Genomic DNA, 25,717 nt, shown 5'->3' with positions numbered 1-25,717 from the left:
GTATGATAATTTTAGACCACAAAGAAATATGAAAAATTTTTTAAATGATGAATCTAAATGAAGGGCATACGTGAACTGTAATTTTTTGCAACTTTCCTGTAGGTTTGAAAGATTTTTTTCAAAACAAAAAAGTTTTTCTAAAACAAATATCCATGTGCAAGGCACTAGGAGGGACGCCAACCTGACCAGGTAGCGGCCCTCCTTTCCAAGACTCTAGAGGAGGAGACAGGTACACAGGGCACTTCCATTAAAAGGAGAAGGCGGCAAGGGCTATCGCAAGATACATGCAAGGCGCTGTGTAGCTCATAGATCGCCGGGACCACTCAGAACTGGGGAGGGGAAGGCGCCCAGGAGAAGCGCTCAGACCCAAGACTGGCATCAGGCGGCTCACTTTAAATCCAGCCTCTACCACACTGCAGAGCCCTGAGTCCTCGGGCAAGTTCCTTCAACCTCTTTAAGTTCAGTCTATAGAACGAAAATAGTAACAATATCTAATTCAATAGGGGTGATAACTAATTTGCAAAGCCAGGCATCCCATCGGTGTCAGCCATTACTACTCCTACTACGATCATGCGGACCTCGGGCTTTAGCCTGGACATGCTCACATGACGACTGAGGGTGACACAACTCGGGGCCGAAGGTTGAACATAAAGGAAGGTAGGGGCCTAGGATTTAGCTCAGTGACGCCACACCTGCCTTGCAAGCGCAAGGTCCTGAGTTCGATCCCCAGTACCGCCAAAACAAAGCAAAGAAATAAATACAAGGAAGGTAAAAAGGTTGGAAAACAGTGAATATTGGTTGTGGATGGAGCGTAAAATACGTGAAGAGAGAGAATCTGTAGTCACATCAGAGATGCTTAATAGATGCCAATTTGAGGCATCTGCCCTGAACTTTACAGGCGAAGGAAGTCAAAGACATTTTCTAGTCTTCTGAAGAGCAGTCTGGCAAGGCTCATCAGGTGCCACAGAACAGACTGAACCAAAAGTGTAATCCCCACACCCTCAGTGCTGGGCAGAGCAAGTGATCAACAGTGAGGAACATTCTGAACTCTAAGTGTCACAAGTGGAGTGTCCTCTGCAACCTCCCGGCAATGCCATCTTCTTCACCCTCAACAGCACCCTCTGCCACTGACTCATGAAAGCAGACCCTGGGTCGTGGCTCCTTACTCTGCAGGCAGCCTGTACTTCGGAAAGCTGAGCAGGAGACAGGAGAGGAGACGGAAGAGCAGTTTGGTCTCCTGGCTCTCCCTCCTCTTTCTGTTTGCTCTAGAACTAGTCCACTACGGAGACATTAAGAAGAAAGGCTGAATGAAGACTAAGGGGTCCGGTGTTGTTCCAACCCCGCCACATCTGTGGGCCAGGGGCATGGAAGGGGCAGGGTGTGTGGAGGAGACTGGACCACAGAACAGACTGCTTCTATTTTTATTCCAGTAACTGAAGATCTTAATTGCAGATCTCAGAAAATCCCATCCTGTTCATAAAATGTGACATCCTAAAACTTGTTACAATTTGATTTAGAGTTGCAAATCAGTGGCTCCGTAAGGCAAGACTCCTACCTTCTTCAGCTAGGTACTCGATTCATGATTAAGCCTGCATGAGTCTGTATCCAAGAAATGCAGGCTGAGTGACGGGAAAGGGGCTCCTGCCCATCTCCCAGTATCACCAACTGCTGGCAGCTGTTAGCGGCTATGTGGCCATCTCATGTGTATTCTCTATCCAAATCGTATTTCTTTACAACCTTCTGTACCATCCTTCAACTTCAGATCAAACCAAAATTACCTCCGCCCTAGCTGGGTCTATGTCCTATGTCTAAAATTCAGTCTATCAGCTCAATCATTCCTGGCAGACCACTGCCTTCAAGCTCCCCTTCATAACTGCCACCCTCACTCAACAATCATCCTTGGCCTTTACTGACTTTAGGTTAAATCTCATATACTAGAAATGAATGAGCATCAGCACGGTAGAAATAAGCACGCACACAGGCCCACTGTCCTCAACCCACACTGCACATCAGAATCTCCTAGAACATGTTTTTACAAAAATAATGATACTCAGGGATTATTCCAGGCAAACTAAATAAGATCTCTGGGGAGGAAGGATGACATGATCAACTGACTTTATAGCTTCACAACTTAAAGGAAGAAAAGAAATAGGAGGAGGAGGAGGAGAAGAGAAAGAAAAAGTAGAAAAAAATATGATTTAGAGACTCTAGTTCCAGAATCGAATGATAAATGATGGAAATAAAAACATAAGCATTGAAAATACAGCTATGAGACGTCTCTCTTACTTAGCTAGCAACATTACCAAATTTCCAAAAGTCTTTCTACATATAACCGTAAGTTCAGGCACACCTAGGTGATTAGATGACCTTCCATTCAAAGTAAGGAAAATAGTAAAAAAAAAAAAAAAGAGTCCACACTCAGACAGGATATGAGAATCAGAGGGGTGGGGAGATTAGCTTTGAGTTCTCTGGTAGCAGAACTGCCATCCGCTACAGAGATCCGATCTGCCACATCTCTGACGCGAGCCAAGGTCAACAGCACTCTCTAAAATGCAATCTGTTTCCGACATAAACTCAGCGCTGATTCTGAAAACACCTCTAGGAAAACTGACCTTGAATGCTATTGGCCTTCACAAGCTGGGCACAGTCCACCAGCACTTCCTTGGGAATGTCTTCTATCTTCTCTCCCTGAAACACAGAAATAAACCGAAAAGCTCCGTGCCCTTGTGTCCGGTCACCACGGGGCACGGAGAGGACACCTGCAGCCCTGCTGTGTGCAGCAGGCAGCGGCTCTGCAATTCTACCACAGAACAATGAAGACTCAGGTCATTTTTCTGTGCTCCTCATGCAATGTTTATTTAAACTCAGAGAGGCCAAGTATACTGAGTATACCAAGCACTATGCTTAGTACAAAAAGCATTCGCCATAATTGTAATATTAACTGTAGTCATGTCTGAGTAAATCTTGCTCTTTCTTCTCATTCTTATTTCTGGAAACCTGATGGGGAAATGGTGCCTATTTTTGACAACTGGATTTCTTCCTAGCTGAGGCCACCACGACCCCGTTCTCCGAGCGACAACTCGGGGTACTGGGGGTGGAACCTCAGTGGTAATCAGGGCAAGGTTCTCTGTTAGATCTCAGCCACTCACTGTGAGGGAGACGGAACACAAAGATGGCATCGATCCTTTTCTCTACAGAAATCTGTGCTAAAGATGAGTAAATGCAGTGATTCTCAAAGAACGAAAATATCTTGGAGGCAAAAGTGAGTGGAAATCAGTTCAGAACTGGCTCCTATTAGGCACAGGATTACAGAAACACCTGAGAAAGAATTTTCCCCTTAACTATTGAGATAAATTAAGTTTATTCTACTATGTCTCTACAACTTTTTACATTAAAAAAAATTTTGGTGGTGTTAGGAGTGGAACCCAGGGTCTACACATGATAGATAATCAAGCACTCCACTACTGACCTCTGTCCCTCTACCCTGGGCACAACGTTTTACATGTTTTAAATGGAAATCTCTCAAATACATACATTTTGGCCAAGAAAAAAGGGTGGGAATTTGAGCTTATCAGTACTTTAAAAGACATTTCCTAGATCATTTAAATAGAGGACTCTGAATTTAACATCTTAACACAATGTCATCATTACGAACATCCAAGACAGCAAACTGTCTTAGAGTATTATAGCCTACTGTAATACTGTAAGATAGTGATAAAACACAGAAAAAGTGAATGATCCTATACTAACAAAATCAAAATGATTAACAAAAAAAAACCAGCCATCACTTTTTGACTGCCTGCCGTGCGAGGTATAGCAAGCTGCCATACAAAACAGACTGTAGATCCTCACTCTGCCAATGAGAGACTGTGGCTCGGGGCTCGGTGAAGAGAAGGAACTAGGCCGAGGCCCCCATACCTAGTAAGTGACAGAGCTGAGAGATGACCCAGGCTTCATGCCACACTCTCACATGGCGCTGGCCCTTGGTAAGCACGGGGTTCTTGTGGCACGGTACTGTTTCTTGGTCCTGCTGACATCTGTGTCCCAAATTTCTCCTTACCCTCTGCGGCTGTCACTTTTCCTAAAGGACCTCTTCTTCCTGTTTTGCTGCTTTCAATATAATATGAGCAGAACAAAACAAGACACATACAAAACTAAAATTCTGCCCAGCCTGGTGTTTTGCATAAAGTCAGAGGAAGTGCACTCTAAGGGACCCTCAGTACGTAAAGGCCAGGATTCTGATGGTGGGCTTTGTGCCATCTCATGCCGACACGACAGAACAGGAAACCTGTGGGTAGTTAAGATTTTTCTACAGATTCAAAAATAAAACTAGGAAAAAATACTGCTGAATGTCTATAATCTTGAAGGTTTGGGCTGAATTCAACAAAAAACAATTAACACATACATACAGTGGTTAGCACACACCACATATTATTCTAAGTGCTTAAAGATATGCCGGCTTCGCCAGATGTGGTGGCACATGAATGCCTCTAATCCCAGCACCAAGGGAGGCTGAGGCAGGAGGATCACAAGTTGGAGTTCCATCTGAGCAATTCAGTGAACCAGTCTTAAATAAAATAAAACGAAATGAAATGAGTGGAAATGTAGCTCAGTAGCAAAGCATCCCTGGTCCTCACAGCGACCCAGTAAGATAAGGAACTGGCCTCTTCTGCAGAGGAAACAGGCACAGTTTAGTAACATGCTGAAGGGCCTACAGCTAATAAGCAGCACGGCCAGGACTGACATCCAGCAGTCTGGCTGGAACCGCTTTGTCTTGCCGCATCTCCAACACTTACTTGGCATCTACCAAGTACGAGGGCCTCATCTGTTTACTTCACAAATCCAGTAGGTAAAAGTCCTTCACGCAGCACTTTCAACCTGTGCAAATGACAGGCTTCCGAAGGAAACCGCCACTGGGCTTCTACTCCAGCAATTAATACCCGTGCAACGTGAACTCGCCGCGGCCACCGGTATCTCCATCCTGACACTCCAGAACCCCACCGAAAAAGAAATCTCGACCAAAGGCGCCTAGTCACACCCTACTGGATCCTCTCCAAATACAATGGGTGCAAAATAGCAATGCGGAAGCTTGCTGCAGCCCAGCGCTCAGGATCCTCTTCTTTTTCTTCACAGTACTGCCCTCAAAAACATCTCCAACACAGCCAAAGATGGGCCATAGCGCTTAACCTTGCGGGTAAACTAAGTTCATCTTCTAGCCATAATGAAGTAGCCCTATGTATTTATGAAAAATAGTTTTTAAGTTTTAAAACAAAAACTTTTGGAAAATTTAGGAGATAGCAAAGAGCATTTCAAACTAGCACAGCACTCTTAAGGGCGATGTGTCAAAAAAGGAGTTCCTAAATTATATACATCTTCTGACCCAGTAATTACTCCACAGCTGGGCACAGTGGCGCACTTCTGTCTGTAGTCCCAGCTACTCAGGTGGCTGAGGCAGGAGGGCCATTTGAGCCCAGGAGTTTGAGGCTACCTGGACAATATTGTGAGACTCCATCTCAAGAAACAAAACATACAAACAAAAAAGAATGTATCTTGTTGGGGATCCATATACTGAAAAACTGTAAGCCTACATTCTGATAAAGGAGCTTTCATTTTTGCTTGTTTGTTTTTCTTTTTTGAGAGGGTCCTGCTGTGCAGTCTAGGCTGGCTTCAAACTCAGGGCAATCCTCTTGAATTGGTCTCCCGAGTGCTGGGATTACAGGTGTGCACCACCACACCCGGCTTGGGAGCTTTTCTATCAATCGTGGCATATTATCAGCTCACTGAAGCCAAACAACATAATACATATGAAAATAATACAGTAACATGAAAACTTTACAAATGTCACCTTAAAAAGTAACAGCATCAATCAGGGGATATCAGGATGGAGGCAGATAGAGACAGAGTCTAGCTGCATTACAACTGTAGGATATCACATCACTGAAAGGGTCAGGGGAAAAAAGCAGCTCATGTGTAACTATGGAAAACAATGCTCTGACTGGAAACCACAAAGCAAAAGGCAAAAGCAACTGCACACCCACCACACTGCCCAGCTGACAGCGGATTCTCGTGGGACATAGGTTAGCAATTCAGAAGCCCCACATATACTAGAGTCAAATAAGTAAATGGAAGGTGGATGGGGGAAGCCAAGGGATGCTGGGAAAAGGCTAGAATGAGCCTTGTACTGGACTAGAGCCAGAGACATCAGCAGGAGCTCCCGTGTAGCTTAAGCGTAATAAAGGCTCACATGAAGAGATGCTGAAACAACGTAGCTATGAGTATATATACATGGGTTAGTGTGCATAAGAAGTGTGATTGAAAAAGAAAGTAATAAGTTTAAATTTTAAAAAACTCTATTACAGTAAAAGACACATTGCCATGGATACCTCTCAAAATCCTCCCCCTCATTGTGCATACACTCACCCTATTGTTCCTGTCACTTTCTGAAGCACTTCTGGAAGACTTCTTTCATAAGTATCTTAGTTGCACTGCTGTGGATGCCTTAGTGTCCTGAATTAATTCAAACCATTGAACTTTCGAGGTCATTTTGACTTTGGGGAAGAGCCAGAAGTTGCACAGTGCCAGATCCAGTGGGCAAGCTGGATGAGGACATTGTGCACTGTTTTGACAGAAATTGTCACAAATAGTTCATCAATGGGATGTGTTCAAAAATGTGCTTTCACTGATGTCACCTGACAGCAGAGTTCACCTTATTTTAGGTCACACCTCTGAAAGACGGTCACAGAAAAGGACTTCAGGAATTGCTTCAGAAAGGGGCAAGAATGATGGGAGAAGAGTGTTCAAAGAAAAGGGGAGGATTTTGAGGGGGGTTAGCGGCAATAGGTCTCTCACTGTAATAAATTTTTAAAAATTTAAACACACCCTATTTTTCGGTCATACCTTATATGTGTAAAGGTTGAGTCATCCCTTATCTAAAATGTGTTTCCATTTTTAAAATTTGGGAATATTTGAATATACATGAGCTATCTTGGGGATGGGACCTAAGTCTAAACACAAAATTTATTCATGTTTCATATACTCCTTACACACATAGCCTGGAGGAGATTTAGACCCTACCTTTAGTGCCCCTGCGTTCTGACTGTGACTTGTGATACGAGGTCAGAGGTGGCATTTTCTACATATGGTGTCTTGTCGGTGGTCAGAACTTTTGGATTTTGGAGCACTTCACATTTTGGGTTTTCAGGATAGGGTGCTCAATCTGTGTTTCCCAGCTCTGTCAGCTGAGAGGGCCTGAAGCAGTGACACTCCAGTAGTAACAGGTACACCTAGAATCCAGCTCTTCATTTCAAAATAGCATTCACCAAGAAAACAAACCAGGGTCCTTGGGGAAGTGGCTGATTCTACAGCTAGGGCAGGGAAAATACAAGATGCACCCAAAGTACTCTGTAGTATCAGGGGGTGAGGATGTGCACAAAAAGCAAAAGAACGGGCAGCAGAGAAACACAGGAGCCGAGCTGCAACAGCACGGGCAACAGAACTCAGTACTGGAATGCAACACAAGGCCTGAAATAAACACAAGTTCACAGCGACGCAATAAGTGACTGAATAAGTAAATGGGCTAGGAGACAAATCTTCCTCTCTTCCTTTGGAAGAACTCCAAGCAATATCTATACATGTTCCCCACTCCAGAGAGGGGGGCTGAATTTCACCAACTGCCGCCTTTGAACAGGGGTGAGACTTAGAGCCCTGCTTCCAAATAACCAAGTCTGGAAAGGGGAAGAAAAGCAACTTCGCAGAGGAGAAACTTGGCCAGATCAGTGATTGCTGACGCATGAATACACACACCCTCTGATCTGACTTTACCTTTGGGGGCTGCTTCTCCCTAAACCCATAATCTTGGTGTTTCATGGGAAAGAATCAGTGATTCTAAATACAGTGACAATCTGTAAAATCACTGATCAAACTGTCCAGGTCAAGAAAGACAGAAAGAGGGGCCGGGGATTTAGCTCAGTGGTTCCGCTGCCTGCCTTGCAAGCAAAAGGTCCTGAGTTCGATCCCCAGTACCCCCCCCCCAAAAAAAGAAAGAAAAACGGGAAGAATGAGAAGCTGTCAAGAGGGCAGACCTGACAACTAAACACAATGCAGTACTCTAGACGGGGTTCTGGGAAAGGACATTAATGGAAAAACAGCTAAAATTCAAATAAAGTCTGGGGTTTAGTTAATAATAATATACCAAGGGCCGGGGATTTAGCTCAGTGGTTCTGCCACCTGCCTCGCAAGTACAAAGTCCCAAGTTCAACCCCTGGTACACAAAAAAAACACAAAAAAACCAAGGTTGGCTTCTTAGTTTTGACAAATCTGCCATGGTAAAAGAGTAACTTAACAATGGAAGAAACTATACGGGAACTCTGTACTGCCTTTGCAACTTTTCTGTAAAACTAAAATTACTCCAAAATAAAAAGTTTATTTTAAAAAATTCAAAAGTAGTGTCTGGGTGTGGTGCTGCATGCTGCCATCACAGAACTTTGGGAGGCTGAGGCAGGAGGACCGCGAACTTGAGCCTAGCATGGGCGACTTAAAGTGACTTAGCAAGGCCCTTTCTCAACTAGAAAAGGGAGGGAGGGAGGATACGCTGGAGGTGTAGCTCAGTGTGAGGGCCCTAGTTTCAATCCCCAGGACTACCAACACACACACACACACACACACACACACACACACACACACAAAGATAGATGGATGGTAGATAGATAGATATGGCAAGCACATATACCCTAGGATTCAACTACATAAAATACATGAATAAAGACTGAAAAATAGTGGTACTGTGTTAGAAGGGAGCAGTGAATCTGTTTCCTTTTATTACTACCCTGCTGTTTTAGACTGCCCAATGAACCCCTGATATAGTAACTGGGAACGTCTGCCCTCAGTGAGGCAGAGACTCATAGGAGCCAGAGCAAAAGGAGCCACTGGAGAGGACAGAGAGTCTGCAGTGTCAACTGAATTATGAGGGACAGAAAGCAAAGGAGACAGACAACACACTCGACTGGCAGGACAAGAACCGCTTCTTCTACCTAGGAGACAGGTACTCGTGACCTCCTCAGACTCAGAAATGGCCCAGAATCTTCCATAATGATTTTCTGGTCAGGGAGAGACAGCTCTTCATTTACTAACTTTTAGACTTTTGATTATATTTATTTGAAGTGATTTAATTTCAGCAAAAGTATAGGCTATGCTGCTCATCACTAAAGACAAAGTCATCAATCTGTGTTTAAATGCAGTTACCTTATGCAATCGAAGGTATACATGAGCTGAAGAGATTTTGTCCACATGAAACCTACAAAGAAGGAAAACCATTTTTAGCAAGAGGTACACGACCACCATCCCCTTGGCCCTTTGCATCTGAAGCACCCCATTCCAGAAAGTATGCACCCAGGGCCATTTTCTTGGGGCCTCCCACAGCTGGGGACCATGGGGTGCAGAAAACAGTCACTACCTCCAAAGGGTTTCCCAGCAACCGGAGCTGCAAGATCAACACCGAGAGTTATGCAGCTGTGTGATTAAGTCCCAACCTGAGCAATGCTAAATAGGAAATGCCCTGTGGGGGTGGTTTTTCAAGTGATACAAAGAGCTACCCGGGACCGTAAAGAACTGGGATTTGGTTGGCTCCTTATGGAAGGAAACACCGGACAGAGCAGAAAAACAGGGAAAGGAATCCAGGTGAGAAGAGAAATTCATGAAAGAAGTCAGCAAGACACCAAGGCTGCCCACCTGGGAAGTTTGTAGACCACAAGTGGGAGAAAAGATGGGGGTTTTGCTTGGGACATCCGAGCGCTGAGCAATGGGAAAACAACCAAAGGCCAATGTCAAGTACGGATTTGGAAAAGTTAGCTGAGGCCCGAGGTCACCAAGCAGAACACATCATTACACACATCAGACTAAGAATATATTCAGCCGGGACGTTCCTTGTCTCCTGGGTGGACACGCCCCTTTATGACACAACCCAAAAACCATTCAGTATGCCCCATGTCTTAAATTTACCTTTCATTAGGCTCCATCATCCATCAACTCAATTAAATCTTCTAAAATTGACGGGACATCTTGGAATATTATGTTTTTCACTTTTACAGCTTACCAAATGAAGGCGACTTTCTCTTTTTGCCTCCAGAATCCTCACATTGAACAATGAACAAGGTAACAGAGAGTGAACACTATGATTCTGTTAGTCCTCACTTTGCCAAACTAAGAATACTCAGTAAAACCCAAGGAGGCACCATTACATCCCACTGTGTATCTTGGTAGACATTTTCACAGCATTAATGTGTTTTAGACATGGAAATGGTCACACATTCACTCAGTACAAAAGAGAGACCAGTACGCCTCCATATGAAGGATAAGGCTATGTTGTTTTCAATTCCCTCTTGGAGAGATTAAGTATCTTGCTATTCATTTTGGATATGGAATATCAGGCATTTTCTGTAAACAGTCAATGTTGATTGTAGGTTTTATTTTTAATCCTTACTGATAGCCAGAAATGGGCATTACATCATATCTGATTCATGTTGTTCCAAGTTGGTCATTTACCCATTTGTGTTCCCACACAAGAGATTCATACTTTAGCTGGGCAATGTTCCATCCCGGAAAAATATCTATTTTTTTGCAAAAGTGGAAATTATATACTTCATTATCCTCTTTCAGATTCTTAGGAAGATACCACACTACTAACCAAGCTCAATTTTCTCCTACTCTAACTTTTACTTGCTTTATGCCAGCTTTCTAGCTGCAATTCTTTCCTGTACACCCCTAATAGCTAGGTTATATTCTGCTCTATATTCAAGGTTTCTGATGTGGAATTTTGTCAAATTAAATACTTAAATAATTCAATATTTATCTAATAAATTCAAACATAAGACCTGGGTGCGGTGGCACATGTCCGTAATCGCAGCACTCTGGAAGGCTGAGGCAGGATTGCAAGTCAAGCCCAGCCTGGGTAACCTACTCACTTGAGATCCTGACTCAAAATAAAATCTAAAAAGGGCTGGGGATGCAGCTCAGTGCAAAGGCTACACAGTACAGAAAAACAAAATTCATACAGAAGTAACTAAAGTACCCAAACACAGGAGTATCCTGGGCAATACACACCAGCTTCGGGTTTGTGTGTAGTCCGCACACCTCTCTCCATGAAGGCTAGAAGAACAGAAACAACTATGGGGGTTTGGTTGAAATGACAATAAACAAAACCAAACAAAAAACCTCAGCTCTACAAACAGACCATTTTGAGTAAGTTTCCTTTAAAAAGTCCTTCCTAAATCTCCCAAAATGCCTATTTCCAAGTTTAAATTATTGGCCTGTTTAAATTATTCTCTCCCTCTTGAATCTCCGTTACCCTTTACTGAGAGCAAAGACTAGAAATGTCACTATAAGGGCACTGAATACCTGAGGAAGTAGAGGCACAAGGCCCCAGAGCCTGGTTCTTTAAATCCTCAGAGTAGGGTCTATGAAAATAGTATGCACACCAATTCTATTCCCTCATTTAACAATTAATTTAGCTCTCCCTATACTTAATGCTAAGATGATTCTTTGCTTTAAAGGGTCTCGGGAAGCCAGGCATCCTAGCCTGTACCTCACGCCTGTAATCCCAGAACTTGGGAGGCTGAGGCAGGAAGTTCGCCCTGAGTTTGAGGCCAGCTTGGGCTACACAGTGGGAGGAGAGACCCTGTTTAAAAAAAAAAAAAAAAAGTGTCTCAGGAGGTTTTCTGGGATAAACCAGGACGCTGATGGTCATAGCGGTAAAGTCCCAAAGGCTGCATTCAAGTAAACCAGGTTAAAAATCTACCCTGGAATGTAGATTAACTGGGAACCATTCCCGGAGCTCCCTGGAAGATCGCCAAGACTGACAGTTCTCCAACCGGAACCAGCCTCGAGAGTCAGGCCTATTCCAGCTCACAGCACTTCTCAAATATCTGAGAATAAAGGAATCACATTGAACCACAGTCACTAATCTCCAGCCTGTAAATGGGTGTTAAAAAGAGTCTCTGCAAGTCTATAAACCCAAATCTGTTAACTACTTTTTGGGTATGGGTTGTAAACGAGAAGTTTCCCTTCCACTTCTTTAAAAGAAAAGGCAGAAAGTTGTGGTGAATTGACTTCCATGGTGCGTCTGACAATGTAACCTGTCCTATGCAAACGTTTATGTCTCAAACCAAGTATGTTTGAAAACGTCCAGCAGGGGGCTCCCTGACAGCCACAGCCATTCTTAGCTCCTTGAGAGAATCTGGACGTCTGTGGGCCTTAGGGACACCTGAAATACTCCAGCTGGGGCTCACAGGAGCTCAGAAGGGAGGTAGGCAGAAAGCAGTCACTGGGAAGAAAGAAACAACCAGGAGGGATCATTCTCAGGAAGGAAGAGCGCTAATCCACTAGGAAGTGACACATACTCACTGAACACAGACTAAGTGCCAGGACCTGTGCTGGGTACTGGGGATGGAGCAGCTAGCCCAGGTAGATCACTGTCCGCAGAGCTCACAGACTAAGCCCTTGGAGGGGAGGGGCACCCGGCGTGCAAACTGCTGCAGTCTCGCTTGATAACACCTCCGAGTCCAGAAGATGGGACACGCTTCTGGGAGGGTCACGAGCCTCATACAGGGCAGGTGGGAGCCAGAGGGGCCGGAGCCCTACACAGGCAGAAGGGCCGGCACAGCCCCATGCAGGGGTGGCTTCAGTGAACCTCAGTGTAGTATTTCCCCCTTAAAGGCTCAATGCTGTGTCCAGCTTACTGAAACGACAATCAGCCCTTCGAAAAAGTGGCTGCCTGTCACTCTAGCTCTTGAGGGAATTAGGATCTGCGTCCATGTTGGAGGAACAGGTCTGGGAAGAGCTGCAGCAGTGGCCTGGGGGGAAGAGAGTGACCTGAAGCCAAGAATGGGTGGCCTGGGGGAAGAGCAGAGCAGTGACTCAAAGGTGGGGCCTGACAGGACAGCGAACAGCTTAGCGTACAGTTTCTCTTAGCTTCTTGGGTGTGGTGGTGCACGCCTGTAATCCTAGCACTCAGGAGGCTGAGGCAGCAGGATCACCAGGAGTTTGAGGCCAGCCTGGGCTACATGGTGAGTTCAGGGCTAGCCTGAACTACAAAGGGAGACCCTGCCTCAAAAAACAGACAAACAAGCAAACAAAAAACCCACCAAAAACAAATGGGCATAACATCAATACTTATTTCCAGGGTGGGTGAGAAATTAAACGTATGGACAGAGGTAAACACTTGTGTTTGTCATACAGTTAAGTGCATGACATTAAGTGTATTAGTACCATGTCAGAGCAAATAGGATCTGAGTGCTTAACCTCAGGCCAACATCTGGGAGGGGTGGTATGAGTAGAGAGATGATTCCCCACTCACAGGCAGGATTAGGCTCTGGGAGGGAGATTATGAGGGTCAGTGTCAGCAGCAGAAGCCAAGGATGGAAAAAGCAAGCAACTGAGTGAAGAGGATGAGAGACAGGAAGACAGTCACTGGAGCCAGGCCTGCTGCAGACGGCCTGGCTCTGGGCCAATGCAAGGACTCTTTTGTTTGTTTTTTGGACTGGGTTTGATAAACAAAACAAATCATCTTGGAGAGAGGGAGGGAAAGAAGGATGTATTATAATTGTTCAAATGGCTTCCTTAAATCCTTTTAGAAAGGAGGCATGGGGTTGGAGCAAGAGCGGCCTGAGCCTAAGTGTGGTGGCCCCAACGACTCCACAGGAGACCAACAGGCAGTCAGAGGACAGCACTCTGGAAGCCTCTGTTCTCAGGCCTGCAGTCAAACCCAAGACATTATTACCAGCTTGCGTGGTAATTATAAATGAAGGTAACTGGCAGGCGGTATTTACACCTGAACACCCATAAACGAAAGTACACAGTACAAGCTCCAGTTTTAATCACAGGAATCAGGTTGTTGCCAAGTCTAAGAGAGTTAATGATGATCCACAGGAAGCAGAATCAAAATTGTTACTTACCAAATATCTTCAGGCCAGCCGTACTTTATCAGATCTTCATCTACAGCAAGATACAAGAGAACACGGAAAAGTTAAGAAAGACTGTCAAACGAAGATGGAAGATGCACCAGGTCTACAAGCTGGGAAGGGGAGAAGAATCAACCCTTCCCACAACTTTCTCTCCTTCACCGGAGAAGACAGTAGGTTAGAGACGCTTTGAAGCTTGAAAATGTGGAAAAGTAAAGCAACTTTTATAACTGCAGGATATAAACTGTAGAATTTGAATACTCCTAACCCAAAGAGATTCCTGTTTGAAGACAATGAAAATGCCAATAAAAAATCAGAGCAGCTGAGAAGTCAGAGAACACCCCAGAAAACTCACCCACTGCAGTCATACTGAATGCTATAACGGTTCTGGCAAAACTTTGAAATAATGGATTGCATTTTAATGTAAGAAAAAAATAACTGTTATATAAATATAGGAAACTAGGAATAAAACAAATGCCAGAGGAATAAGCAGAAAACAAAAATCTAAAACTCTATCACATATGGAAATAAACACAGAAGAAAGAAGCAAAAGAATGAAGTGTTTTGGGAGGTGAGGAGAGGAACTCCGGTTTGGGAGGACAGGGTAGGGAAGTGACGTTTTTATCCTGAGCAGTAAATTATGGTGTCACTTCTTAAACAATGGTGGATACAGATAAGACTTAAACTGGGTGTGGAGCCTCGTGCTTGGTGCTTGTGCCTGTAACCGCAGCAATCTGGAAGGCTGAGGCAGGAGGACTGCACGCTTGAGCCCAGCATGGGCAACTAAGAATTTAGTAAGACCCTGTCTCTAAACAAAAGGTCAAAAAAGGGCTGGGGATGTAGCTCAGTGTGAAAGTCCCTGGGTTCAGCTCCTAGTATGAGTAAAATAGAATGAAAACTGGAAAACTTCTCTGGAAGCAATGATTACGGAGAGGGCATAGCAGTATAGACTTCTAACAGTCATGTTAATAATCAGGAACAATCATGTTTAATAGAACTATTTAAGTATTAAACACCAATTAAAGAATTCGAAGGTGAACACGATGATTTAAAGGAAGCTGGGAAGAGTGGGAGTAACCTGTACGTGGTGCAGGGGCACTCTCGGGGCCGTGGCCACCCTGAGCCCTCCCTGGCTCTCCACCAGCTTCTGTAGGAACCTGCGCAGCGGCCAACACGGCCAACACATCGGAAGACAAGGAAGGGAAACCAAGCGGCCTCTTTCCCTTTATTTTGTGGCTCACTGGTGACGCCTGCTGGCCAGCAGGGGAACAGACCCGAAAGCCGTTGGGTGAAGTTTAGGACCCGTTTGAACTTCACCTAGGTTCTCTGTGGTCCTCATCCGGAGTGACCCACCGGGCATTAGAAATGAGCGCGATGCACTGGTGCTCCCACCAGAAGGCCTCAGAAGTGCAGCATTCTCTCTTCCGAGGTGACCAGGAGAAGCGGGCACCTCCATGGACTGACTCCAAGGGGTTCTGATCCCATGCAGACGCAGATGGAAAAGCCTGTGACAGGTGTGTAAGGGCTTCCACAGTCTACGCTCCCCCAGTGAAGGCTTCTCAGCTCTCAGCGCCCCTCAGTCGCCTTTCCCTTCTCCAGCCCTCTCCTCCTGCAGCACTGCTATCCCTGTCACTTCATCCTGCCCACTCTGAAAACAGATTTTATTTTCAGAGCAGTTTTGGTTTCATAACAAAACTGACACAGACTTCTTGTCCGTGAGTCCACCTGAAAAGGGAAAGCCCAGCGCAAATCTTCTGCAGACATCTCCGCAGGCTGCATACAGCCCAGGTGGAGAGGACCCCAGCAAGTGGTAAACTCACAGAAGGAGAGAGACAGGGTGATGTCACTGTCTGAGGGCAGCACCCGTGTGAAGCAAACAGGGCAGGCCTTTACTGTAAGAAATGGGTAAATCCCTGCCTTCTGGAGTTGCACAGTGCAAAACCTGCCCAGCCGCACCTTGGTTGTGGGTGTTGCTCTGTAACAGAAGTCACATGGTAGAAAACAAAGTAGGTCTGGTGAACACATGTGCGTTTATGTCTACTACAGATAATAAGGCTCTTGTTACTGTGGCTGACTGCTCAGGGGAACAGAGAGATGGTATCACCTCCTCCACGACATCAGGAGATGTGAGGAGAATAAATTAAAAAAAAAAAACTGCAAATTTGAACCTAGTCTGGGCAATTTAGTGACTTACAGACTCTGTCACAAAACAGAAAGAAAAGAAAGAAAAGAAAAGAAAGGAAAGGAGAGGAGAGGAGAGGAAAAGAAAAGAAAGAGAAGAGAAGAGAAAAGAAAAGAAAAGAAAAGAAAAGAAAAGAAAAGAAAAGAAAAGAAAAGAAAAGAAAAGAAAAGAGGCAAGGATGTAGCTTAATGTGAAGGCCCTGGGTTGAATCCCCAGCACTAGAAAAAAAAAAAAATTACCTCTGACAATTTACAGGTTACTAGGAGAAATCTAAAACTCAAATATTACTACAGTGTGGGCTAAAGTCCATGTCATACACTCACTACAAGGAAAAGTTGTTTCCAAATATGAGTTACTGTATTTTGTTTTCGGTTTTCTCCCCTGGGTAGGCTGCTTCTGATGAATGGTAACCATTTTTGGCCCGCTTTGTTCGCTGCTGGTTTGTCCCTGCTGAAGAATGTACCTGTGCTTCTCTCTCAGCAAGGAAGTCACCAGTCCAAACCGCTGTCCGTGCCACACTGCTCCTGAACTGACACGGAGGCCCAGGCACCTAGGCGGGGGGTGGACGGACCACAGCGGTGCCAACTTTCGGCGCTACCTTCCGCGCCAGGTGGGCCAGGCCTTTCACAGGTTCTTGCCCTTAGCCTTTAACCCTTCGGGGTGCGGCCATCATCTAAGAAACGTGAGGTTCAAAGAAGTTACGAACTGTGGGTTTGTTAAAAGGCCACTGTAGAGCTCCTCCGGAAACATCACACCGCCCCCAAGGCAGCTGTCTGCCAAGCTAGGAACTGTGTCTACTTCTTCCGGGAGAGCCCTGCTGAGGCCCCGCCCCTCGCCTCAAGAGTCCCACGCCAAGGACTGCTACTGTGAACTGGAGGCGCTCCTGCTCATCAAGAGCCCACACCTGCAATCCCAGCACTGGGAGGCTGAGTCAGGAAGATTGCTGTGAGCTCAAGACCAGCCTGGACTACACAGTGAGACCCTGTCTCAAAAAACTCCAAAGCAAAAGAGTTTGTACTCAGCATGCATGACGTTCTGGGTTTGATGGATTTCCAGCCCTAGGTTCAATCTCCAGCACCAAAACCAAAATCAAAACCAAAAACCTCAATTTCTATTTGGTCTCCCTCCTTACTTGTGTAGCCAAAATGCTTATCCTCTAAAGCAGCATTTTTCTTTGTTTTTAAACTTCAGCTCAAATTCATTAGTGACCCTGCCCTATTTTTCAGACTAGCTTTTTAAAAATGAAATAAAACACAGAGGAAATAGAGGGCTGAGGCCACACCTTAGCATTAAGAGAGCTTGCCCAGCAAGCTCTGGGTTTCCTCCCTCCCCACCTCCGAAGGAAAAGTACATAGCAAAGAGCATTTTGTAATTTTTTTCTGTGAGTTTTGACATGGTAGGACTTGTTTTAGTTATATGAATGTGTCTATCAAGATATGTTTCAGCCAGCATGGTGGTGCACACTTATATTCCTGCCTGAGACAGGAGGATTTCGAGTTTGAGACCAACCTGGACCACAGACCAAGAGCCTCTCTCAAGGAAACTAAAAAGCCAAATGAAATTTTAAAATATAAAATAAAAATTTAAAAGATACAATGTAATTCACATTGAGGGGTATGGTCAACAAAATTTGTAAAAAAAAAAAAAAATGCATATTTTATGATTCAGAAAAAGCATTTCAGCTCCAAAACCCCCGATAAACCAGGCACAGTGGTGCACAGCTTTAATCCCAGCACTCAGGAGGCTGAGGCAGGAGGATCACAGAGAGTTCAAGGCCAGCCTGAGCTACATAGTAAGACTCTGTCTAAAAAAAGCAAACCAAAACAATAACAAAAAGCAACAGACATATTTTTCCAAATCCTAAAAATAATAATAAAAAGACTCAACATGATCTCTTCAAAGTCCAAACCACAAATGCTTTTGATTTGATATAAATGGGCACAGGCTAACCTCTGATTCAAAATACTCTAAATCAAATGACACCATAAAACTCTGTAAAACTTTCTAATCAGTAACAAGTAGTCTAATTAACTCAAATGGTATTTGATATTACTAAATTATAGGAGGAGGAATTTCTTTTTTTTTTTTTTTTCTTTCATACTGGGGATCAAACTCAGGTCCTTGTGCTTGCCCAGCAGGCGACGAAACGACTGAGCTAAATCCCCGGCCCGAGGAGGAATTTATTATAGACGATGACTTATTAAAGTAGTTGAAAATCCACACCCTGTGAAGTCTAAAGAAGGTAGATCTCAGGGAGCAGAGGTCACCAGAGGCTGGGAAAGTGGCGGGGAGGGGAAGGACAGGGTTCTCCAAGGACAGCGAGGTGACAGTCAGATGGAAGATGAGTCCTGGTGTTCCACGGCTGTGGTAAACACAGCTGACAATGATGTACACTCCCAAATAGCTAACAGAGGATCCGTCACCACAGCAGACAGTAACTGTTTAAGGAGATGGAGGTGATTTACCCCATTTTGATCATTACACAACATACGTGTGTACTGAAATATGAACGGTGTAATTATGTGCAATTATTACTTGTCAACTAAAAATTTAAAAATCAATTACAATTTTTTAAAAAGAGAAACTCATCCAACAAATCAGGGAGGGGGAAACAACACTTACCTGTTGGAAAAGTCAAAATCAAATGCTTTTGAAAACTTACTTTCGTATTTATCCTTTCCCATGTAAATGGTGTAAGTAGATGAATTAACTAAGACAAAACAAAAATTTTAAAAACAATTAGAAATGTCATCACCAAAACACTGTTGCATGGGTAAAACAAGTGATGCATGCTTAGATTAAGGGTTGACAAATCAATCACGGCCCATGAGAAAAAACCCAGCTCATGCACCTGTGTCTGGACAGCCTCAAGCAAAGAAAGATTTCTACATTTTTAAAGGGCTGATAACAAGCAAAACAAAGATGGAGCTACAGAGGCTGTATACAGCTCACAGGGCCTAAAACATTTACCATCTGGCCCAAGAAGAAAAAGTTTGCCAATTGTTCTTAAGTTCGATGGTGATTTCCAGCTCTTTCTGTGCCTTTGCCCTCTTCACAAGTTAAGAAGACAAAACCACAATCTATATGACAGTCATTTCAAATCAACATCTGTACTTAGCCAGCATTTATTTCGCATAGTTTTAGTGGCCAACATCAGTTGTATTCCGAGGCTGCTGTGAATTCTAAAGGGCTCCCTATTCTACTCAGGGGAACCATGCCTCCCAAACTGCTTCAAAAATCTGTGACTCTGAGCCTACTCGTGTGTTAGAATTAGCCGATTAGGACCAAGCTCCACCTAGGACCAACTAAACCCAAATCTCAGGATAGGGCTGTACATATTTGTGTCTTTTAAAAGCCCTTCAAGTGATTCTAAAGTGAAGCTGGGATAAGGAACCACTGTCCTAAGTCCAACAGAATACTGTAGGAGAGCCCATCTTAAGAATGACATTTGTTTCCCGAGGAAGCGGGTTCCATAAGGGCATTCCTCAGCTGGAATCAAAAAGTTAAGTTTCCTACAGAAATTATAACTGGATGCTAAGCCAAGCTAGTCTATAAAAACTTGTTTGGCTCCAGTTGGATCTGAATTTGTGAATCAATATTATATTCAGTAGGCCAGTGATGGGGAACCTTTTAGAGCTTTCAATGATACAAACAGCCTGCTGTGGCACGCATACTGTAAGTTCACCACCACTGCAGTAGGTCCTCTGTGGACAAAGCCTCCAAGACAGGTACAGGGCTAGGCTGCTGTTGCTCCAGAGAACAGCAGCCCCAACCTGTAAGCAGAGCTGGGAAGGCTGTGGAGCAGCTGCTTTTTGTGTGAATCCCTAAATCACAGACTGCCTACACTTTCAGTAATAAGAACCTTTCTAGCTGCCTTTCTTGGGGAGGGAAAACTCCAAATTCCTTCAGTTAGCAGTTATAATCACAGTCCGTAATTACTCAGATGCAGCTGAGACATGAAGGGGTGCAGTCTGCACTGACTAGCTAGCTGGAAGCTGGGCTGCTGGCCTTGGCAGTCTCTGTCGGAGGATTATACAGATGGATGAGGTCTCCACCCAGCACGTAACAAATGCCAGCATAGGAACAGAATTAGAAAGCGCTTCAGGCTCTCTTTGCACAGCCTGGCAATATTTCACGCACCCACCCTTCCAACCCTATGTCACCAGCAGGAGTGCATTCTACTGAAACACTCCATCAAGCCACGGCTTGTTCTTTTCACTACCAAAACAACCATTAACAGAGACTGGGGGCCAGGGATTTGGCTCAGTGGTTTCGTCGCCTGCTGCGCAAGCGCAAGGACCCAAGTTCGATCCCCGGTACCAAAAAAAAGGCTCAAACAGAGACTGGTTGCATATATTAAAAAATAGCCATAAACGAAATGCCATGAACTCATTTTTTTAAAAGGACAGGTGAAGAAATTGAATAGCAGAATAGTACAGTGTTTCTGTCTATCTAGATACAGTAAGACTCGATGAATAGAAAAATAAATTATAAACTGGGCATGATGGTACATGCCTGTAATCTGAGCACTCAGGAAGCTGAGACAGGAGGGTTGTGAGCTCTAGACCAGCCCAGCTGTATAGATTCCAAGCCAACATGGACTACAGAGCAAACTCTGTCTCCAAAGCAGAAAATTAATAAGATAAAGTAAATGACTACATCATGGCACCTACCTATACACGTTTACATATGTATTTTATTCATATTTTGCTTATACGTATGACATATATCAGTTAACAATAGTTATCTTGGGTACCTTGCTTACAACGTACACAGACTGCTTTTGTAATTGGAACAAAAGTAGTTTTTAAAATAACTGAAATGAAGTTGGCTGTACACAGGCCAAGCTAAGTTATAGATAAGAGAATGATGCAGGAATGCCGATAGTTTACCTATTCAGTGAGATGAGTAAGAACACAACTGCAAAAAATCCACACAGAATAATTTAAAATGCCATGACAGGGTCAGGGATGTAGCTCAGTGGCTCTGTGCCTGCCTGGCAAGCACAAGATCCTGAATTCAATCCCCAGTGTAGGGAAGAAAAACTACAATACAATAAAAAAACAAAAATGCGGGGCTGGGGATTTAGCTCAGCGGTTTCGCTGCCTGCTGCGCAACTGCAAGGACCTGAGTTCGATCCCTGGTACCAAAACCAAAACAAAACAAAACAAACAAACAAACAAAAAAACAAAAATGTCCTGACAATTGTGAAGGAGCCCAAGAGATGAGGGAGAGGGGGGTAAAGGGGAAGTGAAGACAGTTCAGCCCTGCCATGTCCATGCACCAGCTCCCCATGGTGAATGCAATCATTAGGTACTGCAAACACGTACTAATAAAAATTTAAAAATTAAAAAGTATAAAAATAAAAATGTCATGAGTTGGGCCTAGTGGCACTCACATGCTTGTAATCCAAGCACCTGGGAGACTGAGGCAGGAGGATTTCCAGTCTGGGGCCAGCCTGAGCTACATAGCAAGACTCATCTCCAAAATAATAAAAGGCATGAAAGACAAAAAATTGAGCCAACTGTTTCCAATGGAGAGGCCTCAGGAGTAATGACAATTGAATGAAACGATGATTTATAATTTTCTACTGTTATAGTTTATTAGGACACTGATGAAAACTGAATAAAGCCTGTTACTTAAAATAGTACTGTTGCAATGTTAATTTTCTAAATTTGATAATGAAGAATATCTTTTGATAAGACCCTTGATTTTAGCAAATAAATACTGAAGCACTGAGGGGTAAACTGCAACTAATTGACAAATGGCTCAGGGGAAAAATCATGTGTACAGACAGCAAAAGAAAAAGGGAAAGGAAAATGGCAGAAGTGGTAAAATGTCACAATTTTGGGTATTTGGGGAAAGGATATACAGGAAATTTTTACTATTCTTACATATTTCTGAAAGACCGAAATCATATCAAAATAGAAAAGTAAAAATAAAAAGGAGCATAATTGTTAAGCACCTCTGAATTAAGCTCCTTTCCACACCAAAGAGATGAAGAAGAAATACATACATTATTATACTATGTTTGCTTTCCTCACCCAAATAATATGCTTGTTCAGTGTGGGAACTGGTCATTTTGAAGGCATCTGATTCAGTGTAGCAACCAACCCAACAGCCTAGGTGTGGTGACAGTTTCCTAATTTACAGAGCAGTCTACCTTGAGATGACATTAACCAGTACTAACAGTGTAAGCAGACTTCATGAGCCAGGTGTAGGTATCTTGTGGCTCCATAAGTCAGATGGTCTTGAACTGACACTGGAAATGCGGTGAGACTGACGCTGCATTATTTCATTATGAGACAGTACGAAAAGAACGGTAGTTGAGCAGATTTTAGTCAGACCATTGTTTGAAAGGCGAAAGACTTTGTAAAGAGACCTTCTTCCCATTTTTATGTAGTAAACCATCAGCTGGTTGAAAAACTTGGCCATTCATAGCAACTCATTTCTGAACATTGTGTATGTTCACGTTTCTTCTTACTGCCAACATGGGAAGTTTTATTATGTTTTACAGAAGGTTAGAATTTTTCCAACTTGGCAATTTTAAAAGATCTGCTACATACATGCAATTTTATTAGACTTACAGGCCAAGTATGTTTTCAAAAAGGTTGGAGTTCTGAGCATAAAGCAAGCCCATGAGAAAACAGGACCCACAGATTACTGAGTATTTGTCTGAGTAAGGGCACGTGTGGAAGCATGATTACCAGTTAGAGAATTTGGGACACTTTTAAGGGGAATAAAGCTACTAACATGTTTGAACCTATATTCCCTGCCTGTATTGTCATTCCACTGTGGGTCTGGAACAGTTATCTATGTTGTTGGGGACTCCATGGGAGGAGAGGCTACTAAGAGTATGGTTGTACTCTAAAGGAAGCAGAAGGAGGAAAATGCTTAGGGGCCTGTAACACTGGAAAGGGTGTATAATTGTTCAGGCTAGTTTTTTGTTGTTGTTGGTTTGAAATAATAATCTGGGTTTTTAAAAAGCAACAACAAATCAAAGCCAAGTGTGGGGGATGCACAGTGTAATCCCAGCACTCGGGAAGCTGAGGTGGGAGGATTGCTGCAAGTTCAAGGCCAGCCTAAACTTCGTAGTGAGATCTTGTCTCAAAAGGCAAAAAAAAAATCCCCAAACAAACAAAGAACCAAAGCCATACACACAAAGAAACAGCATCTGCCACGCTATGGAAGTCTAAACTATGAGAAAATATATTGATGCAATAAGGTGCAGGGGTGGGAGAGCCGAGGTCTAGAAGTTACAAGTTTCCTGAACTTCAGTTTTATCATCTCTAAAAAGAAAGTATCACCCTACAATGCCAGCACTCTGGGAGGCTGAGGCAGGATGATCACAAGTTCGAGTCCAGCCTGGGCAACTTAATGAAGCAGTGAGAGCCAGTCTCAAAATAAAAAATAAAAAAGGGCTAGGGGTGTAGCTCAGTGCAAAGGGCCTGGGTTCAATCCTCAGTATCACGAAATAAATAAACAGTAGCACCTTATTCAAACCTACAAAACGACACAGTGCGAGTTCTACTTAAAGCTCACCTTTTACAAGCAAACATAAGGGGTATCAATAGAGGGTAAGTTATAAAATGTCATTCGTACAAAAAAACAGCCGGGGATTTAGCTCAGTGGTTTCGCCCCCTGCTGCGCAAGCCCAAGAAACCGAGTTCGATCCCCGGTGACAAAAAAAAAAAAAAAAAGTATTCAAAAAGCCATTTGTTTATTCAGCAAACAATCACTGAGAATTATTATGAGTCAGGCACTAGGCCAAGGAAACACAAGAGTGCTTGTCCTCAAGGGTCTTACACTGTAGTTCAAGCAGATAATGTTTAATACAGTGTGATACGTGCAGTACTAGAGGTACACTTGGGATCCTAAGAGGGTTCCGCAAGAACTATACTTAAACAATCCTGGTGCGGATTGTTTAGGTCAGGAAAAGCATCTTGGAAAACATAAAGCAGAGCTACATTAACAGAGCAGGACTGCCTGGTGTGGTGGTGCACGCCTGTAATCCCAGTACCTGGGCAGAGAAACTAAATGGAGACACAACCCCTCCTCAAACTAAAAGCACCCTTTCCTTGCCTGCCAAAATCAAATCCGAAGTATAACCACGCGTCCCTTCCAAGATCTGGAACATCAACTCTATTTATCTAGTGTGTGGCTCTAACGACTGTCCAGAGTCTTCCTACTGCTCTCACTTGTCACTTGCAGCCAAATTCCTTCATGGAAGGGTAAAGTGCGCTCCCTGTGAAACAAAGTTTTTGGCAGGGGTCTCCTTTTCAAAGGGGATAATTTCCAGGGTGCAGCCAAAATTAAGGCCGCCGGAGGGGGGAGAAAACTTGCGATGGGGGTGGGAGGTGAAGGAGCCCTCAAACTCCCTAGGTCCTGGGAACGTGGGGAGGTATTTCAGACTCGGAATAAGAATGATTTCTGGATGCAAGGACACCAGGGGCATGGCCTCTCCGCTCCCCGCGGCGCTGGCGAGGGGACACCGGGGACGACAGGGCAGTCGGAAGGTCGGATGTGCATGAGGACAGAGAGGGCTCAAGAAGAGGCGCCTGCCGCCAAGGAGGTCCAAACACTACGGCGGTCCGGGGGGGGGGGGAATCCCAGCTTTCAAAGCCTGCTGTCAGCAGGGCGCCCACTCACCGCTGCTGCTGGTGAAGTAGAACACCATGATCTCGGTGGCTGTGAGCGACACCTGCAGCAAACAGCAGGACTCAAATCGCAAAGCTCAGGACACTCACAAGCGTAGCTGCCGCCTGTCCCCCTAGAACTCCTCCACGCAATTCCGGCGCACAACGGGTTGCGTCATAACCGCATCCCGTCGGCGCCATCTTTAATCCTGGCAGGACAAGAGGCTGTTGCCGGGGATGGGACATTAATAACTTGAGAACTGGGAGAAAGAGACCAAACCTAAACACGCCTAGTGCTTGGAAAAGAACATCGTTTTTGAAAGCATAAAGAAAAATGCTATTGGCAGACCTGACTTGCACTTTCTCCATTTTGGACAGTCATATCTTGAGGGTTATTAATTGGTTTTACTAGGCTACCCCCAACCCTCTATGGGTTCCATTCCCTTTTCTGACAGCTTGGGCTGATCACGTTCCTTAGCACTTATTAGGAGCTCATTACATTTTAAATGAAGCCACATTCCACCAGTATTTGATGAAGATTCTTGGCCAAACTTTTCAGTCAGACTTCTGAATCTTGTGCTAGGCCTCACTGAGTAAAATTCAGTTTTACAAACACCTCTACAAAGTCAAGTTTAGCAAGCAAGCCACCCTCCATCGTCAATATCTGATTAAGTTCTTAATCCTCCAGCATCCCTCTGTTGATCTCTGACCAACTGGGCCTGTCTTCAGCAAGATCCTATTAGAACAGGTTAGCCAGAATCCTCCTTACCCAAGATGTTTCTACTTAATGATTTTTCTGAACACTGACCTGTACCCTCTCCCTTGGCTATGACTTCTTACTCATACTGTGTTTGGAGTTTAGTCCAATCTTTAGCCCTACTGCAAAACCCCTATCACCAACGGTCCTGAATAAATTCTTCTTGTCATGTTTAAATAAGAATAATAAC

General features: G+C 44.1%; 1 protein-coding gene across 9 annotated transcripts in view; it reads right to left on the bottom strand.

Annotated features, from left to right (window-relative positions):
- The window catches only part of Ccdc25 (coiled-coil domain containing 25), a 36,658-nt gene extending 11,679 nt beyond the window's left edge, over positions 1-24,979 (bottom strand). Inside the window, exons 1-7 of one of the 9 annotated variants that reach the window (XM_004848397.4) lie at positions 24,784-24,978; positions 18,797-18,844; positions 13,947-13,986; positions 11,098-11,142; positions 9,452-9,478; positions 9,241-9,292; positions 2,613-2,688 (exon numbers count right to left, since the gene is read on the bottom strand). In XM_004848397.4, the coding sequence (XP_004848454.1) occupies positions 2,613-2,688; positions 9,241-9,292; positions 9,452-9,478; positions 11,098-11,142; positions 13,947-13,986; positions 18,797-18,844; positions 24,784-24,811 (316 nt within the window). In that variant the 5' untranslated portion in view covers positions 24,812-24,978. The other 8 variants (XM_087216768.1, XM_004848398.4, XM_021261321.2 and 5 more) reach the window with 8 other exon arrangements.
- Positions 24,980-25,717: the final 738 nt, after the last annotated feature.

The sequence above is a fragment of the Heterocephalus glaber genome, unplaced genomic scaffold (assembly GCF_053883595.1).
Source record: "Heterocephalus glaber isolate CG9 unplaced genomic scaffold, H.glaber_assembly_v1.0 deba00001460, whole genome shotgun sequence".
In the NCBI taxonomy this organism is placed as follows: Eukaryota; Metazoa; Chordata; class Mammalia; order Rodentia; family Bathyergidae; genus Heterocephalus; species Heterocephalus glaber.
Note: the sequence above shows the minus strand (reverse complement) of the source record. Positions and strands in the feature narration are given on the sequence as shown.